General features: G+C 44.1%; 1 protein-coding gene across 3 annotated transcripts in view; it reads right to left on the bottom strand.

Annotated features, from left to right (window-relative positions):
* AGPAT1 (1-acylglycerol-3-phosphate O-acyltransferase 1) overlaps window positions 1-20,211 on the bottom strand; it is a gene marked incomplete in the record, with an annotated part of 78,919 nt that overhangs the window by 11,551 nt on the left and 47,157 nt on the right. For all 3 annotated transcript variants that reach the window (XM_073598397.1, XM_073598395.1, XM_073598396.1), the window contains 2 exon segments: window positions 800-975; window positions 16,296-16,429. In XM_073598397.1, coding sequence (XP_073454498.1) covers window positions 800-975; window positions 16,296-16,429 — 310 coding nt within the window.

Here is a 20,211-nt window from a genome sequence, read left to right as displayed (position 1 = left end):
ATGGACTGACAGGAGTGCTGCTATAGTTTTGAATTTGTACAGTGCTTCAGGACTGGATTCTTTGCTTTCTATATATAATTTATGAGGGACACTGGAATATTCACATATACCTATAGATACCTACACACAGCTTCTGACATTCCTTTATCAACTAGAAACAACATGTTTACCAGCAAGATTAGGACATCTCTCTTTGTGCTGAATGGATACTTCACATACCTGTGCAGACCTGCTAAGTCAAGGCAGACCATAAATAATATAAACCAAAACACCACTTTGGTTAAATCAGCCAATCAGAATCTTACCATTTGACAAATGCTGGTAATATTAAAAAGACCACTACCAGATGTAAAGTGAAACAAATTATATTTAAAGCATTACAGATCTATAAATAACATACTCCAGATCTGTGATAGAAGTGTTTCTTGCTTTCTGTGACTTGGCCAGGGCCAAACGGTGCCCCATGTGTTCTAGCACATGCTGCTTGTGTCCAAAGACTATGATGGATAATCCTCATATGAATGGTTCTACAACCTGTGACTGTTAAAGCTTGATGGGGGCTGTTAGCTATTACAGGTCCTAGAGAGTGGAAAACACTGCTAGCACTGATCCTGAGGGCAAAAGGGGACTTTAGGAGGGAGACTGGGAGTATAATTTCTGTTCCACTTTAACTAACCTGATTATTTAAGATTACTGGTATAAAGCCATGGGACTGGCCAATCAAAACCTTAGTCTTTCCTTCCCTACACTTCCTATCATCACAATGACCCCCATTCCCTTCAATTGAATCATTTCTTACGTCTTCCTTGAGCATGGTCTCCGCCGCTTCTGTCATCACACTGATGGCATCGTCTGTCTTTTTACGATTGATGAAAATTACTCCAGCCAACCAGCATGCCAGACCAGCGGTGCCAGCATACATGAGCTCACGTTTGGCGATGGGCACACAGCGACCTGGCAAGATCTCCATCATTCCTAGGGAAAAGCAGAACAAACGCTTATTAGACATATGTAGACCAATCAATATAGAATTAAGTAGCCAGTTAAAGTAACTTGGAGCCAAAAGAAGTTTCTAAAGGGGAAGGTTCCTCTACTCTATCAAAAAATAAAGTTGCTGCCTACAAACACAAACACTAAAAAGGTACCGAATATTACCCTACTTGCCCAGAAACGCCTCTCCTGTGTATCTTCTCAATTTGTTATGGAGGCTTAGGCTTCTAAATCTAGAGAATAAGCCATCTCACCAAGTCCAAGCCCCCCAATAGTTTATGTCCAACAAGAGTGCCTTATTGACTAGAAAAGCAATCTCATTGAGCAGGAGGTTAACAGTTGGGTAAAATGTTTAGAAGCTCAAAGGTTGGATGACTGTTGCCCAATCTAGCGATGACCTCTTATCCATTAAAGCAGGCATATTGTCACCAGCCAGACATTTTTAGGTGTAGAGATGGGAAGGCCTGGGGGGGGGGGATGCTAGAGGACAGTGTTTTACTGTTCTTTCATGCCCGCATTTTGTTTTTTTGTTTTCCAGAAAAATTGGAAGAAAAAAAAAAACGTGGAATATGTTCTTTATAAGTAATATACACTATATTGTCAAAAGTATTGTGACGCCTGCCTTTACACGCACATGAATTTTAATGGCATCCCAGTCTTAGTCCATAGGATTCAATATTGAGTTGGCCCACCCTTTCCACCTAAACAGCTTCAACTCTTCTGGGAAGGCTGTCAACAAGGTTTAGAAGCAGTGCAATGATTAGGAGCAGTGCACAATGCAAGGTCCATAAAGACATGGATGAGCGAGTTTAGGGTGGAGGAACTTGACTGGCCTGCATAGAGTCCTGACCTCAACCTGATAGAACACCTTTGGGATGAATTAGAGCGGAGACTGCAAGCCAGGCCATCCCGGGCAACATCAGTGCCTGACCTCACAAATGCGCTTCTGTAAGAATGGTCAAACATTCCCATAGACACACTCCTAAACTTTGTGGACAGCCTTCCCAGAAGAGTTGAAACTGTTATAGCTGCAAAGAGTGGGCCAACTCAATATTGAACCCTACAGACTAACACTGGAATGCCATTAAAGATCATGTGCATGTAAAGGCAGGCCTTACAATACTTTTGACAATACAGTGTATCTATGATATAGTATTCAAACTATATAACATGAAGCCCTTAATGAAAGATTTCTGAGACTTTATGCAAAGTCTTAAAATATTGATAATTCTCTCAGCTGAAAACAAGCAAATCCTGGAATACAATTCAAGTAACACTGTGCATAGAGACATATGCATTTCTGCCACTAGAGGAGGAAAGCAGGGGAAAGATTCCAGTTTAGTTTGTGTGTGACTACATCTTGTACCTCCTACAGTTGGGTGATTGATGGGATACAGTAGATGATAGTTTCTGTCCTCGTAGGCCTTAATTGACAGGTAAGAGGGTAAATGTGTCAGACAAAATTAGTGTATCTTTTTTAACCTTTAAATGATTCCAATTAATGTTCTTCACCATCAGAGCATAATGTTTACCTATAGTCTGTTCAGTATATTGTTTTTTCTTTTCCTCCTCTCAGTAAAATGGTGAGACCAGCATCTAGAGTTTGTTAACATTTCCACAGTGCAATTTCTGCTGAGAGCAAAGCTGCAATTTGCAAATATTGTGAGAAGAAATATTCTTTTCCAAATGCTACAAGGATGACAAAACACATCCTTGCATACCAGAGGTACCCTAAAGACAATAAAAAATACTTTATGGAATGAAGTGAGGACCAGAATAAAAGTGCGAGGAGCTTTTCCCTCCAGAGTTCTCCTTCCAGAAACACTCTTTCTGCTGCTTCTGGATCATCACAAAGTGTTTCTTCACCAGCAGCATCTAAGGAAGTAAGGAAGTGTTACAAACCATGGCCTCCCAAAAATACACAATACCTTAATTTATAGATAAAATGACACCTGAAAATCAGGAGAACATTGATCAAGCTGTCCATAGAGCAATTTATGCTTCTGGATCAGCATTGTCAATAACTAAAAAGAAATATTGGCAGGAAGCTTTTACATTATTATGGAGATAGGGGGGTTACCTGTTGTCATGTATAGGTGAAATGTTTTCAATATATACACTCCATGTTATTCCGTTTAATAATAATAATAAAAATAACATTTTAAATGCAGGTTTCGTTTATTTACTGAATAAGCTGTACTTTTATTTCAAATATTTACTGAATAAGCTGTACTTTTATTTCAAATATAACACTCTTATATACACTGCATTTCACCATCCCAGTGTAACAAAATGATTTTCAATTTGTAAAACTACTCCACACTTATTTTTTTTTTTTAAGTTACATTTTTCTGGAAAAAAACCCAAAACTTTAATTTTCCGGAAAGTTTACATCTCTAGGTGTAACAGAAGACTAGGTGAACGTGGAATGTTATTTTTCACTAAATTGGATTTCAGAAAAAATGCTTAAAAAACAAAAAACAATATAATACTTGACTTTTGGTGTGGTGGTCATCATCTGCATTTCTAGTTGACCACAGTACCACCATAAGCTGCGCACCCATTCTAAAGGTGGAAGAGATGGAAGAGGTACAGGTGAGGGTGTTGTATATATGGAAGACTAAAGACCTGTCCCAATTGCTCTTTTCCCCTCCTTTCTGCATCAACATAAGTTTGCTTGGTTGGCAAAGCTGCACTTACGAGTTTATGGATTGATCTGCAGCACTCTAAAGATTAGCTACCCTGGGAGGTGGTCGGATTGCTCCTTACATACAACAGCTTTCTAATGTCCATTATCAGCCTTCGTGTCTAGCATGTGTATAAGATGCAGAAAGGGATCAGACATTACGGATGAAAAGAAACCAAGATTGGCTTTCAGCTCGTAAAGCAGATTTTACCGTTGGACTTATCGCCATTTGCTTTATTGTTAAGACATGGAGAAGATGGAAAAGGTTTTAAAAACTCAGAGCTGCATTTCTGCAGTTATTGTTCTTCGAATTAAACTCCAGCACTTACTGCAGCAACAAATTCTCATCAGATGGTCTGGCAAGAATAGACTGTGCACTTTGCAAGGGCAGTTGTTGCTCCGGAGCTTAGTAAATGAGGTGAATCTGAGAAAGGAGCATGCTCTGAACACGCACCACATGGCCAAGCCGTCACTTAAGTGTCAGCGTGCAGCTGCCTACCCAGCCGGAGAGCGCTGGGAACCACTGGAGTGGCCATTGCTCCTTGCAGGCTTGCCAGAGACTGACTAAAGGATATAGCAGCACTGACCCAAAAGACCCAGCAGGACACCATTACTTATATGCAGGCACCTCTGCCGATAAGAGCCTGAGCAAGGAGCACATATGCTCTGAACGCGCGACACACACCCCCTGTCGTCGGGGGGGGGGGTTGTCTGTGTTTTGGGTCAGTGGGGGTTACTGTGATAGTGTGACCTGTCTCTGCCGCGGAGTGTGGGGGGGCCTTGTCTCTGCCGCGGAGTGGGGGGGGCCTTGTCTCTGCCGCGGAATGAGGGGGGGTCCCTGTCTCTGCCGCGGAATGAGGGGGGGTCCCTGTCTCTGCCGCGGAATGAGGGGGGGTCCCTGTCTCTGCCGCGGAATGAGGGGGGGTCCCTGTCTCTGCCGCGGAATGAGGGGGGGTCCCTGTCTCTGCCGCGGAATGAGGGGGGGTCCCTGTCTCTGCCGCGGAATGAGGGGGGGTCCCTGTCTCTGCCGCGGAATGAGGGGGGGTCCCTGTCTCTGCCGCGGAATGAGGGGGGGTCCCTGTCTCTGCCGCGGAATGAGGGGGGGTCCCTGTCTCTGCCGCGGAATGAGGGGGGGTCCCTGTCTCTGCCGCGGAATGAGGGGGGGTCCCTGTCTCTGCCGCGGAATGAGGGGGGGTCCCTGTCTCTGCCGCGGAATGAGAGGGGGTCCCTGTCTCTGCCGCGGAATGAGAGGGGGTCCCTGTCTCTGCCGCGGAATGAGAGGGGGTCCCTGTCTCTGCCGCGGAATGAGAGGGGGTCCCTGTCTCTGCCGCGGAATGAGAGGGGGTCCCTGTCTCTGCCGCGGAATGAGGGGGGGTCCCTGTCTCTGCCGCGGAATGAGGGGGGGTCCCTGTCTCTGCCGCGGAATGAGGGGGGGTCCCTGTCTCTGCCGCGGAATGAGGGGGGGTCCCTGTCTCTGCCGCGGAATGAGAGGGGGTCCCTGTCTCTGCCGCGGAATGAGGGGGGGTCCCTGTCTCTGCCGCAGAATGAGGGGGGGACCCTGTCTCTGCCGCAGAATGAGGGGGGGACCCTGTCTCTGCCGCAGAATGAGGGGGGGACCCTGTCTCTGCCGCAGAATGAGGGGGGGACCCTGTCTCTGCCGCAGAATGAGGGGGGGACCCTGTCTCTGCCGCAGAATGAGGGGGGGTCCCTGTCGCGGAATGAGGGGGGGTGTCCCTGTCTCTGCCGTGGAATGGGGGGGGGGGGTCCCTGTCTCTGCCGCGGAATGGTGGTAAGTAAGGAAAGGTTATTACACCTGTAAGGTTTATTTTTGCCATCTTTGTCCCATTGTGGAGATTTATACTTCACTTCCTGTCCCAAAGCCAAAAACAGGAAGTGAGAAGAAATCCCTGCAAATTAAAGGAATCTTTTGGAGGAACCCTAGTTCACTAGAACTACTGTACCCATTGGAAGGTTTCCCCTCTGACTTTTCTGGGGACAACCCAAATTTTTGTTTTTTATTTTTACTTTCAAGGATAATGGTAAACAGTACAAATAGAGGGTGAATCTCTTTTATGGGCGCGCAGACAGCAAAAAACACCGACAGATGTTCTAATCCATCTCCACTACATCCAAAAAAATTAAAGTTTTGCCTTTAGTTGTACTTTCATTTAAGGTCTAGACATTTATGTTAATGGCTACATTTAATAATTTTCCATAGTATTTGCTGTTCTATTATAAATACTTTTGTCTGCTGTGTTCACTGTTCAGACTTTACTATGTGCAAGGAATTGTACTTTAAGAGCAGATGAAAATAAAAAATAGTTCTTCTATTTCAGACTGCTTACATTTTTGGATGAAAAAAAAACCATGGGCACTTGGGCAGTAAGGCTGGGTTCACACCTATGCGAATTGGATGCAGGTGGATACGGATTTCCCTGCATCCAATTCGCATGACAGGAGATTGTGACCAGCTCTCTATGGAGCCGGTTCAATTATCTCCATTGCGGCTGCAGAGTGGCTTGCACAGGAGTTCTGTGCATTTGTGGCTCCGTTTCAGGGCTGAATTCAGGCAAAAATATGTCCCCAAAAACGAAGAACAGGGACGCACCGGACCCCCTGCTGCGAGCTGCAACCTTCGAAGGTGTGAACCCAGCCTAATCGCGATACATCGTGGAATCAAATCGAATCGTGAGACCAGTGAAGATGCGCACCCCTATAACAGATACTTAATCTTGGCCAGCTTAAAGTATCACAATGGCTTAGTGGTTTAAACTTCTGCCTTGCAGCACTGGGGTCCTCTGTTCGAATCCCGGCCAGGACACTGTCTGCAAGGAGTTTGCATGTTCTCCCTGTGGTTGCATTGGTTTCCATTGGGTACTCAGGTTTCCTCCCACACTTCAAAACATGCTGGTAGGTTCTAGTATGTGTAAATATAGTGAATTCGGAAAGTATTCACAGCGCTTCACTTTTTCCACATTTTGTTATGTTACACCTTTTTTTTCCAAAATGGATTAAATTATTTCCCTCAAAACTCTACAAACAATACCCCATAATGACTACCTGAAAGAAGTTTGTTTGAAATCTTTGCATATTTATCATATCATTATTCATATAAAAAAAAAATATCACAGGTACATAAGTATTCACAGTCTTTGCCATTACACTCAAAATTGAGCTCAGGTGCATCCTGTTTCCACTGATAATCCTTAAGATGTTCTTACAACTTGGAGTCCACATGTGGTAAATTCAGTTGATTGGACAGGATTTGGAAAGGCACACACCTGTCTATATAAGGTCCCACAGTTAACAGTGCATGTCAGAGCACAAAACAAGCCATGAAGTCCAAGGAATTGTCTGTAGACCTCAGAGACAGGATTGCATCGAGGCACAGATCTGGGGAAGGGTACAGAAAAATGTCTGCAGCATTGAAGATCCCAATGAGCACAGTGGCCTCCATCATCTGTAAATAGAAGAAGTTTGGAACCACCAAAACTTTTCCTAGAGCGAGCCGCCTGGCCAAGCTGACTGATCAGGGGAGAATGGCATTAGTCAGGGAGGTGATCAACAACCAGATGGTTACTGACAGAGCTCGAGCGTTTCTCTGTGGAGAGAGGAAAACCTTCCAGAAGAACAACCATCTCTGCAGCACTCCACCAATCAGGCCTGTACAGTAGAGTGGCCAGACGGAAGCCACTCCTCAGTAAAAGACACATGACAGCCCACCTGGAGTTTGCCAAAAAGGCACCTGAAGGACTCTCAGACCATGAGAAACAAAATTCTCTGGTCTGATGAAACAAAGATTGAACTCTTTGGCCTGAATGGCAAGTGTCATGTCTGGAGGAAAACAGGCACTGCTCATCACCTGGCCAATACCATCTCTACAGTGAAGCATGGAGGTGGCAGTATCATGTTGTGGGGATGTTTTTCAGCAGTAGAAACTGGAAGACTAGTCGGGATTGAAGGAAAGATCAATGCAGTAGGGTACAGAGACATCCTTGATGAAAACCTGCTCCAGAGGGCTTTGGACCTCAGACTGACTGGGGCGAAGGTTCATCTTCCGACTGGACAACAACCCTAAGAACACAGCCAAGATAATAAAGGAGTGGCTAAGGGACAACTCTGTGAATGTCCTTGAGTGGCCCAGCCATAGCCCAGACTTGAACCCAATTGGACAACTCTGGAGAGATCTGAAAATGGCTGTGCACCGACGCTCCCCATCCAACCTGATGGGGCTTGAGAGGTCCTGCAAAGAAGAATGGGAGAAACTTCCCAAAAATAGCTGTGCCAAGCTTGTAGCATCAAAGGTGATTCAACAAAGTATTGAGCAAAGGCTGTAAATACTTATGTACATGGGATTTTTTTTTTGTTTTTTATTTTAAATAAATTTGCAAAGAGTTCTTTCACGTTGTCATTATGGGGTATGGTTTGTAGAATTTTGAGGAAAATAAAGAATTTAGTCCATTTTGGAATAAGGCTGTAATATACTGAATACTTTCCGGATGCACTGTATGCATGTGAGATAGGAACCTTAGAGTGTAAGCTCCTTGAGGGCAGGGAATTAAATGTTTTTTTACTTGAATTGTGGTGGATTCTTACAGACCTGTGCAGGAACTTCCTGAAATAAAGACCGGTCAATGCTGCTCTCTCTCCTTGTGCAGGGTGACTGGTCTTGTATTCGCCCCTCTTGTAGTTTTCTGCAGACAGCCTGTAGTGGGTGGAGCCTGCTTGGCCCCTCCCACAGTTCTGCTCTCTACACAAGCTATGGACAGCACAGTGATGTCACCACTACATCTAGTAATATCCGGGTTGGAAAGGCCGTAGATGTATACCCTCTGTGGCTATAAGAGGAGCTATTGAAATTAAGTTTTTGTGTCCGGAGTTCAGCTTTAAGTGCGGAGGCTGTTCTAATATTCTGTTAAAAATCCTTTTTTTCCTGAACAAGCGCTGACAAAATTCTCTCTCTGCTATTTCAGTGACCACTATGATCTAACAGACATTAAATACAATTTAGTCATAAATTTTTTTAGATCAAAAGCTTGGAATTTGTCTCGGATTTTATACTTTCCTCAAAGACCGAGCTTTGGATTGCTGCAAGCAGATTGGCGATCTCATTGCCTTTCTCCCCAACTCTGCCCTGTAGGTCATTACAGCGGCTGATTAGCTGAGCTCATCTTTGTAGAGATGTAAAGACCAGTTACAGCAGAAGTATCATAATTATGGTGGTTCAGAGGAACATCTTCCATCTTCCATGTGCCCAAGACCTTTCGAAAGCTGGCCATACACTTGTAGAATTGTCATTTGAAGAAAGCTTGTTGGAGTTTCTACCAGTTAATGAGGTCAAATCGACGATTTTCAACCGCAGCGACGAGAAAATTTGAAGGAACAGGATGGAACATTTTTCTAACAAATGTATAACCGTGAATGTGGTCTTCCTTCTGGAAAGTCCATTCTCTCCAAAGCAATGATGAAAAACACACACTGTCCAAATTACATTGTCCTGTCTCTTTCTGTAGATGGATGATGGCACTGTAAAGGCCAAAAAGTTCAATTTTGGTCTCATCTGACCAAAGCACCTTCTTCCAAGTGTTTGCCGTGTCCCCCACGTGGCTTCCTGCGAATGGGACTTCTTATGGTTTTCTTTCACCAATGTCTTTCTTCTTGCCAGTCATCCAGAAAGGACAGACTTGTGCAGTGCAGGACTAATAGTTGTCCTGTGGACAGATTCCTCCACCTGAGCTGTGGATCTCTGCAGCTCCTCCAGAGTTACCATGGGCCTCTTGGCTGCTTCTCTGATTAATTCTCTCCTTGTCTGTCAGTTTAGGTGGACGGCCATGTCTTGGTAGGTTTGCAGTTGTGCCATACTCTTTCCATTTTCTGATGGATTTAACAGAGCTCTGTGAGATGTTCAAAGAATGGGATATGTTTTTTATAAGCTAACCCTGCTTTAAAATGTCTCCACAACTGTATTCCTGACCTGTCTGGTGTGTTCCTTGGCCTTCATAATTCTGTTTGTTCACTAAGGTTCTCTAACAATCCTCTGAGGGCTTCACAGAACAGCTGTATTTATACTGAGATTAAATGACACACAGGTGGTCTCTATTTAATAATTAGACTTCTGAAGGCAATTGGCTCCACCAGATTTTAGTTAGGGTTAGTAGAGTAAAGGGGGCTGAATACAAATGCTCGCTACACTTTTCACATATTTATTTGTAAAAAAAAAAAAATTGAAAACCATTTATCATTTTCCTTCCACTTCACAATTATGCACCACTTTGTGTTGGTCTATCACATAAAATCCCAATAAAATACATTAATGTTTTTGGTTGTAACATGACAAAATGTGGAAAATTTCAAGGTGTATGAATACTTTTTCAAGCCACGGTAGAATTATTACTTCCTAACCTTGAGGGGTTAATAATACACACATTCACTGACATTGTATCCTCCAGAAAAGGTATTTACTGTAGACAAGGTGGACTTCAGATTATTGTCCCAGTAACCTGTACATGACAGAGCAAACTTCCAAGGTGAACAGTTTATTAGGAATTCTATGAAGTACAAATACCATTTTAGTATCTCAGGTCTTTCCCTGGTTTCTGATAATACGAAGATTTTCTTTGTATAAATTGATTGTTAGGCCTCATGCACACTTGCAGCTGTTAAACTCACGTTTTTGTGAGTTTAGACGTTTTTGTTTTTTCTGCCCTTCTATGGTGTCCATACATATATAAACGTTTTAGCAGTTTAGTAGCAGGGGAGTTTAAAAGAGGTTTTCTGAACGCCCTAAAATCGCATTCAGGAGTGGGAATTTTGACCACAAAAAGCGCTGAATGTTGTTAAAACGCACATAAACGTGCCTAAACGCTATGCGCGTTTAGCACTTCAGTGTTTATTTCAATGGCCAGAATAAATTAAAATTCTGGCCAATTAAATAAATGCCCAAACTCTGCTACACTCACCTAAAAACTGTTTTATTTATTTTTAAAAGCAGTTTAGGTTGGTTTATAACACGGATTTTCACCTCCAGGATAAACAGCGTTTACAAGAAACCAGTGTGCATGAAGCCTTATTGGTAATAATCAGGTAGCTTTATGGGCAATAGGCTAAGAATACAAAGCACTTAAAGTGTAGCACGCAGTAAAGCATGCTCGTTATACTCACTGTGGAACCTAAAAGGTTAAAGAGGAAGTAAACCCTGATGGGTTTTTCTTCCCTGCAAAGTAAAGGCATAATGTGCTAGTATGCATCGCATACTAGCACATTATGTGACACTTACCTGCAAACGAAGCCCGCGTCATCCCCGCTGCCGGCTGCATCCATCTTCGCCCGTCTTCCTTCCCAGTGGCTGCAGACTCCGGCTCTGTGACTGGACAGAGCCACGTGACGTCACTCCCGCGCATGCACACAGGAGCAGTCGATCACGGCACACGCTCCTGAAGAAATGACACGGGCGGCCGTTCCTTCAGAGCGCATGTGCCGATGACATCATCGGCGCAGTATACAGTAAATATCTCCTACACGATGTACATTTAGGAGATATTTACAGTACTTATAGGTGAGCCTTTTTTCTAGGCGTACCTATAAATACAAATTACACAGGGAGGTTTACAACCTACTTAATCCTCCGCATTGTGTAAAAAGGCTGTTTGATCCTGTCTTCTCTGATCCTCTCCTTCCTCTGCCCCCTGATAATTTCCTGATAACACAGAGCCTATAGAGTCAGGCTGCACATGCTCAGTTTGGTGTGTATTGCTAGAAAGGAGTTTTTTCTTTTTTTTTTTTTTCTTGGGAGGGTGCATGTGATCAGCACAGGGCCAATCAGCACTGTCCAGACAGAGGGTCTGATAGGACAGTTAGAAATCTCCTCCTACAAGCTTTCACCAGTGCTTGGCTGAACATTGATAAAAGTCACAAGACTGCTGATGAGAAATGGTATTAAAGTGGATGTAAACCCACCGATCACCTTGTATCAACTAAAGGGCACAATACTAAGGTGAGCATCTGTATAAACCTCATGCATGTGTTAATACTTTTAAATTCTTTCTCCTTTCGGCTGTAGGAGCCCCTGCAAAAGTTTTGCATCGGTGGACGGGTCTTTTGCCAACACTCAGGGGGCGGAGTCATGTCATCACATGACTCCCCAACCCACCTCTACACTACCCCTAGCCAGGCAACTTCGCAAGGCAGAACCTTGCACCTCGGCAAAGAAAAATACGCGCAGATCAGTCCTCACTGCACACACGTCACAGGCAGAGCGCGCTCGCGGCCCCCCCCCCCCGCAATGTCATTTACTCGGCACCAGTGTGTACTAGGATTCCTGGCCAGTAGCTTTGACAGCTGATCATCTCACCCAGAAACATACTCATGCACGAGAGAAAGAAATCAGATATCAATAACAGCAGTGGGGAAATGTGGCGACACAAATTTCTCTGTGTCTCGGTTTTTATCCTAGTAAAAAAAAAGGCAAAAAGCATTGCTCAGAGCTGGTTAACTCTTTGTGGCAAGACTGGGCACAGATCACTTGACATCCTCTACTGTACCAGGTAGAAGTCCTCATTTAAAAAAAAAAAATTGGGTTTACATTCACTTTAAGCAGTTTATATTTACAAACAAAATTGCATTTCCTTGTTCTGTGTATTGTGGGAGACCAGATATAGTGAATGCAGGGTCCTGGGTTTAGTAACACTTTAAAGTATCTAAACTCAAAAACAAAAATGTAATATATTTCAGCTGACCGGTTTGAAGATGTGGTGGTGGCATTAACTAAAGTGGACCTTCACTTAAAAATACAGCTAATTCACCTCTCTCCCCACCTCCTCTCTAAAATATTTGAAAGTTTTTTTTTTTTTGGGTACCTTTTTCCGACAGGCACCCACTCCCACATCTGCTATTGTCTCCTAGGCTAGCATAAGAGTCCTTTCACACTGAGGCGGGGGCATTGTCGGCGGTAAAGTGCCGCTATTGTAAGCGGCGCTTTACCGTCGGTATACGGCCGCTAGCGGGGCGGTTTTACCCCCCTGTTAGCGGCCGAGAAAGGGTTAAAACCACCGCAAAGCTCCTCTGCAGAGGCGCTTTGCCGGTGGTATAGCCGCGCCGTCCCATTGATTTCAATGGGCAGGAGCGGTGAAGGAGCGGTATTCACTCCGCTCCTTCACATGCTGCTGGTAGGACTTTTTTTACCGTCCTGACAGGGCATCGCTCCAGTGTGAAAGCCCTCGGGGCCTTCACACTGGAATGAAAGCAGCGGCACTTTCGGGTCGGTTTGCAGGCGCTATTATTAGCGCAATAGCGCCTGCAAACCGCCCCAGTGTGAAAGGACCCTTACGAAAGTTTGACACGTCCAGTGACACATATCCCAGGAGGCTTTGAGACCAATCTGGCAGCGCAGGGTGATCTTGCGCATGTGCAGTGGGAAGCTGGCTGTGAAACGGCAGGAGTTCATAGCCAAGATGGCAGCAATAGAGGTCTGAATACCGGCCCGGGTGAAGAAAGCATTGGACTCCTGAGCTGGTAAATGTCAGTTTCTTAAAGGGCCATTCACCAGAAACTGCGCATTTACTGTGCATTTTTGCATGCGCCGTGACATGCATTTTACACACTTTTTTTATGGGCATTTGCGTGCATTTTTCCTAAGCTTGCATTGCTTTTGAGGTCAATTTCCATCTTCGTTCTTCTTTGGGCTTTTATGTGCACTGTGTTGCGGTGTATTTTTGTACATTTAAATGCATTTGTGCATGTTTCTGAGCAATTGCATTGTGGAAAAATGAAGCTTGCTATAGTTCTTTTCACTGCACAGCAATAGTGTAAACTATGCCCATAGGATAACCTGGATTTTGAACTGTATGTAGCTGGAGTGCAGTCAAAAATGCATCCCGCTGCATCTGGTGTGAATGGGTCCTTATCCTATGGGCATAGAAGTTTGGGCTTTTTCTAATACTCACCTAGGTGGATGCTGCATCTGTCCCCCGCTGCCTCTAAGGCTGAGAACTGAACGATCAAACACCGCTGATCACTCAGTTCTCAAAGCTCCAAGAGCAGAGAGTTGGGGACTGTCAGCACATATAAGGAATGCCAAGCTGCAATATATTACTGGTATATGTAGCTTACCTCACACGTGTGATTTCAAGGTTTGACCATAATTCTATTTTAAAGGAATGAGGACTACTGCCGATTCCCTATATAAAACCATATAATGGCTTCTTAAGGTTTGTGAATGTGACAAGCATATGAGATGTAGAATCCACATGGCTGTTATATGGATGTTGTTATGCAGACAATGTGAGCTGTTATAATTATTAATTTAAATGTGACTCCTCATTACTACACCCTCCCATGCAAACTGCTATATGCTCTGATAGCGAACTAGTAATTCAGTTAAAGTGAGACTCCAGGCACAGAAACACACATTTACATACTGTATATTCCTCAATAACCATAAAGGATATACAGTAGATCCATTTTTTGTGCACCAAATGCCTTTGCAAACCTGGATAACCTAGAGGTGACATCATCACTGTGCAGAGAGCAGAGCTGTGGGAGGGGCCCAGCAGGTTCAACCCACTACAGGCCACCTGGAGAACACTACAGGAGGGGGCGGAGACAAGACCAGCCACCCTGTACAAGGAGGAAGAGAAGCAGTGACTGGTCTTTATTACAGGAAGCTCACACTGGATTACTGCACAGGTCTGGAGGAAACACACAAAGCACCCCAATATTCATGGAAGGATACATATGCCCCTTATATTTAGACAATATTTACTTACCCTGGACTTCATATTTAAAGCCCTATTTCCTTGCAGTGGGTCCGTGCCCGCACTGCACGGGTCAACTGCTCGTTATTGTCTAGGCCAGTGGTCTCCAAACTGCGGCCCAGAGCACTGATTGCTTGCTTTTATCTGGCCCTTGGGGCACTAATATAAGGCACTATTTCTCCCACTGACACCAACAATGGGGCACTAATCCTTCCACTGACACCAACAATGGGGCGCTACTCCCTCCACTGACACAACAATGGGGCACTAATCTTCCCACTGACACCAACAATGGGGCACTATTTATCCCACTGACACCAATGGGGCACTATTCCTCCCACTGACACCAACAATGAGGCACTATTTATCCCACGGACACCAATGGGGCACTATTCCTCCCACTGACACCAACAATGAGGCACTATTTATCCCACGGACACCAATGGGGCACTATTCCTCCCATTGACATCAACGATGAGGACCTATTCCTCCCATTGAAATTGATGGGGCACTATTCCGTCTACTGACAACAACGAGGCACTATTCCTCCCACTGTCACCAATTATAGACACTATTCCTCCCTCTGACATCAATGATGGGGCACTATTCCTCCCACTGTCACCAATTATAGACACTATTCCTCCCACTGAAACCAATGAGGGGGGCATTATTCCTCCCATTGACACCAATAATGAGGCGCTATTCCTCCCGTTCACACAAACGATGAGGCATTATTCTCTCTCCTTACACCAAAGACAGGGCACTGTCTGGCCAAAAGTCCTCAAGTCTGAAGAACAGTAAACTGGCCCTTTAGTTACAAAGTTAGGAGACCCCTGGTCTAGGGGAATGGAAGAAGCTTATACTCACCTGATCCTCCGCTCCACCTGCAAATGGCACTCCTCCACGATCCAGCGGTGGACTGTTCCTGTCTTCCTCACATCAAGAGTAGGTCTATGGGCAAGATGACGTCAGGAACAGTCCACCGCACAAGACTGCTAAACTGGGGGGGGTGTCAGGAGCCACAAGCACCAGTCTTGTGCAGGGAGGATCAGAGGACTAGTTAAGTATATCTCCCTTTCTAATCCCCTATGTTAGTGATGGCGAACCATGGCACCCCAGATGTTTTGGAACTACATTTCCAAAGATGCTCAACTACACTGCAGAGTGCATGCGCATCATGGGAAACGTAGTTCCAAAATATCTGGGGTGCCAGGGTTCGCCATCACTGTCCTAGACCATTGGTCTCCAAACTGTGGCCCTTTGTTTGCCTTTATCTGGCCCTTGGGGTACTATTCTTTCCACTAGTACAAGGCACTATTTCTCCCACTGACACCAACAATGGGGCACCATTCCTCCCACTGACACCAATGATGGGGCACCATTCCTCCCACTGACACCAATGATGGGGCACTATTCCTCCCACTGACACCAATTATAGGAATGATTCCTTCCACTGAACCCAACAAAGGGGGACTATTCCTCCCACTGACACCAAAGATGGGGGACTGTCTGGCCCCTCTGAAGCCTGAACGACAGTAAACTAGGGGTCTCCAAACTTTCCCTGCCCTAGACAAAAATGAGCAGTTGATCCAAGCAGTGATTTTTGCCCGGAGATGGGCTTTAATTTTACTAAGCCACCATATAGAGTGTAAAACAGACACATGAACCTCCTTCGTAGAAGTCCCCTAAATCCAGAAGGCTCATCTGTGCAAGTAGAGACTTCAGCTCAGAAGCTAAGCTCTGCCCCACCAGCTTCCATGCCTTATTACTGGTCCATAGTTTTGACCAATTGGGAGGTGCAGGAGATAGTAAGGGTTGGGCCAGAGCTTGACTTTTTGCACTGAAGTCATGGATCTAGTCTCTCTTACCCAGCAGATCCAGAGAACTCTGGTGATTTGACACGACCACATACGGCTCCTTAATGTTGAAGTTCTCCCAGCCTCGGACCTCGATCTTTATCCCATAGAGATATTTAATATGCAGGAGCATGAATCGCAGCACCCTGGAACACAGAGGACAGATCCCGTTACTGTATCTCATTACTGCTTTGTGAGCTTTCGTTATAGAATTATAAGTAACTGTCACTGGAAACATTTGATGTATGTCTGTTATCTTGTTTGAACTTTCACAGCACCAGAGAAGAAGATGGAGCGATATTACCAATAATGAGGACCTTTCAGTAGCTTTACAAGTCTGCAGGAATAATTTCCTGACATGTCACAATATACAGCAATAGTATTCCTTTTCAGAACAGCACCACCTTTTATCATTAACCAATTGTCCTTGATCTACAGTCTGATGACTTTGCCTAGGCTAAGATGATGTCGTTAGTCTGCTGCAGGCAGGAGGAAGCATTTCCTCAGTCTCCTTTCTCCCAGTGATCAGACTGTACATTGTAACTTTGTAACAAGTCACAATATGAGAAGCTGCAACTGGGGCTAAATTGTGTCATGCTTTTGTAAAACCAGCCAAGAACTGCACAGGAACTGCGTCATCTCTGAGCCAGCATATCAGCCCAGGAGGTAGGTAGATGGTCACTACGGATGAGGCCTGAACAAAGGTGCGTTCCTTCTGGAGAGAAAAGCAAATGAAGGCATTGTCAGAGGGAGTACTGTCCTCCATGAGAGGTATTTAATACCAGAAAACGTAGCACTTACACATCACTAAGACCCCTTTCACACTGAGGTGTTTTTCAGGCGCTTTTGGGCAAAAAATAGCACCTGTAAAGTGCCTGAAAAACGCCTCCCCTGCAGTCCCAGTATGAAAGCCTGAGTGCTTTCACACTGGGGCGGTGCGCTTGCGGGACGTTAGAAAAAGTCCTGCAGCAACTTTCGGGCGCTGTGGGACCGGTGTATACAACGCGCCTCCACTGCCCCTGCCCACTGAAATCAATGGGCAGCGCTGCTGAAACAAATTTAAAAAAACCCAAAAAAGGGTTAACGCTGCGCTAGAAAAGTGTATATTGAAGAGTGAGTTGTAAAAGCCGCCAGCACTAAAAGTCTAATACTAAACTCTAATACATCAAAAAACAAAAAATAAGTGCAGCGCTGAAACTAAATATGAAATATATATATCATACTGAAAATAACCATAAGGAGTGATTAACCCACCAATGCTAAATAGAATAAAGAAAAATAAAAAAACAAGTCTCCCATAGAAAACTAAGACAGATATCTCACCATATACAACAAGTGAAAAATAAAAAAATATATATATAAAGAGGTGAATCAAATCCCAGTTATAAACAATGCAAAAACTCAAAAAGTCCATAAACAAAGTGAATTGATGACCAGAGTGCATATGTTCAGAGGAAATGTGACATAGGTGAGTCCAGCATCCAGAGTGATTCACACCCAAGTGAGATATGAGGCTCCTTACCAGCTCAAGGTGACCACCATAACAGTGGTCTCACCAGGCATTTGGGAAATTATCAGGTCACCCACAAACCTATGCCGATATTCACAGTTGAAAACGTGGTACTCAAAAGACAAAAACAAGAAAGGCTCCCATAGTGTAAAATTGCAATATAGTGTGGTTTATTGAGCTAAAAGATTGCACTTACAAGAATCTTCATCCATTAACAGCATGTAGCCAAACATGAGGATCGCGGCGTATCCATGAGCTTCCGCCTGCTTACTGTGTATGTCCCATCAATCACAAAGAAAAACGTAATGACGTCTGCGTCACAGGCTCCTCCCTACGCGTTTCGTCACGATAGGACGTCGTCTGGGAATTGGCCGAGTGACGCGGTCATCACGCTTAAGGCTTAAATAGTCCCGCGGCGCCATGTTGATTACTGGCTACTCGGGCAGAAAGGATGGGAACAAAACAAGCGCCGCCATATTGACTTCTGGCCGCCTATGTAAGCCAAATAGGGAACGTAAGAATTAGATAGGAATATAGGATTTCCGCCATCTAGTGGTTATAAATGATACCGCTAGTGATAAATATTTAATTAAAGAGAAACAAAGAATGGAATAAAGTTCTCGCCATCTAGTGGACAAAAACTATACCACTAGTATGCTGATGGGTTATATACACTAGCAAGCCGGAAGCCCATGGAAACACATGGCCATAACACAAAAGAAGATATACACATTGCATGAAAGACAATTATAATAGCAGTACTCTATACACCACTAAAACAATAAAAATTGCCATAAAAATATTAATCATTAAAAAATACAATAATAGGAAATGAAAGTGTAAAAATAAAAAAGATATAAAATGTATTATATTAATTAGGAATTATTTATAAAACAATTTATGTCCCAGTAAACGTTAAGGCCTAGGGGTACATAGGATTTCATCATAAAAATCCATTTCGTTTCACACCTGGAAATGGCTCTCACTTTATTAACACCCCTCCAGTGGGGCTGAAGCTTATCCAAAGCAACAAACAGAGTCCCTTTAAGCTGTTTATTATGATGTTTCGCATAGTGTCTAGAAAGCTTATGTTTACCGAAACCAGGACTCCATATGGAAATAATTTTCCAACACAGGGGACACCTTATAGGAATGATCCTCCATTTTTGAGGACCCCCTATAGGAATGACCATAAACAGCAGAGGCCCAGGGATTCGAGGGAAGATCCCAGGGATTTTGTTAATTACCATAAGGGGAGGCCCAATAGGGGTACATCTGGGGATAGGGGTGTTCCCCTACGAAATACGTTTGCTCCACTCTACCGGGAAGAAAATTATGGCTTAGAATCTGCCATTATGAGGCATCCTAACGACCAATATTCGGGATGAACAGCAAGAATCTCCCTATGGCCTTGACCGAATGGAACAAAATCGTTTGGCCAAAAAGGGGCTTCGAAGAAAAAGAGGCACTAGAGGGGGGAGGAGGGTCAGGTCCAAAGAAAAGAAAACACTAGACATTAATTACTGGTGTTTTTAACCTGAGCTCAGTCCAGCTATCTCAAGGGGAACAAGCTGTCCTCAGCCGAGGACTCAAATTCGCACCCCCTCGTGCACTAAATAAATTTGAGACATTCATAGATGTCCATAAATTCATCCGCAAAATGAATATAAAGAGACACTTTTTGCTGAATCCGATTGGTAATCGGAGTCAGGTGGCTTCTACTAGTGTATATCATAATACTAATGTGGCTCCTATTAATGCTACTCCTGATACTAATCAAGGAGTTAATTTTACACCTGTCGGTGGATTGGCGGAAGCAAGCATGGTTCGGATTAGACATACTAATCTGGCTAATGCTTCATTATTCAATCCTCCAGGATTTGTAGCCCCCTCTGTTCAAGTGTTTAAAGAGATGGTGATTAGGGATTTGATTGCTGTCAAGATACCAAGATCTGGGGGCAAGTACGACCTTCAACATAATATCAAACAAATTTTTTGATGGCAATTTTTTATGGCAATTTTTATTGATTTAGTGGTGTATAGAGTACTGCTATTATAATTGTCTTTCATGCAATGTGTATATCTTCTTTTGTGTTATGGCCATGTGTTTCCATGGGCTTCCGGCTTGCTAGTGTATATAACCCATCAGCATACTAGTGGTATAGTTTTTGTCCACTAGATGGCGAGAACTTTATTCCATTCTTTGTTTCTCTTTAATTAAATATTTATCACTAGCGGTATCATTTATAACCACTAGATGGCGGAAATCCTATATTCCTATCTAATTCTTACGTTCCCTATTTGGCTTACATAGGCGGCCAGAAGTCAATATGGCGGCGCTTGTTTTGTTCCCATCCTTTCTACCCGAGTAGCCAGTAATCAACATGGCGCCGCGGGACTATTTAAACCTTAAGCGTG

This window comes from Aquarana catesbeiana, linkage group LG09, assembly GCF_042186555.1.
Source record: "Aquarana catesbeiana isolate 2022-GZ linkage group LG09, ASM4218655v1, whole genome shotgun sequence".
Taxonomy (NCBI): domain Eukaryota; kingdom Metazoa; phylum Chordata; class Amphibia; order Anura; family Ranidae; genus Aquarana; species Aquarana catesbeiana.
This window is presented reverse-complemented; position numbering and strand designations above follow the sequence as displayed.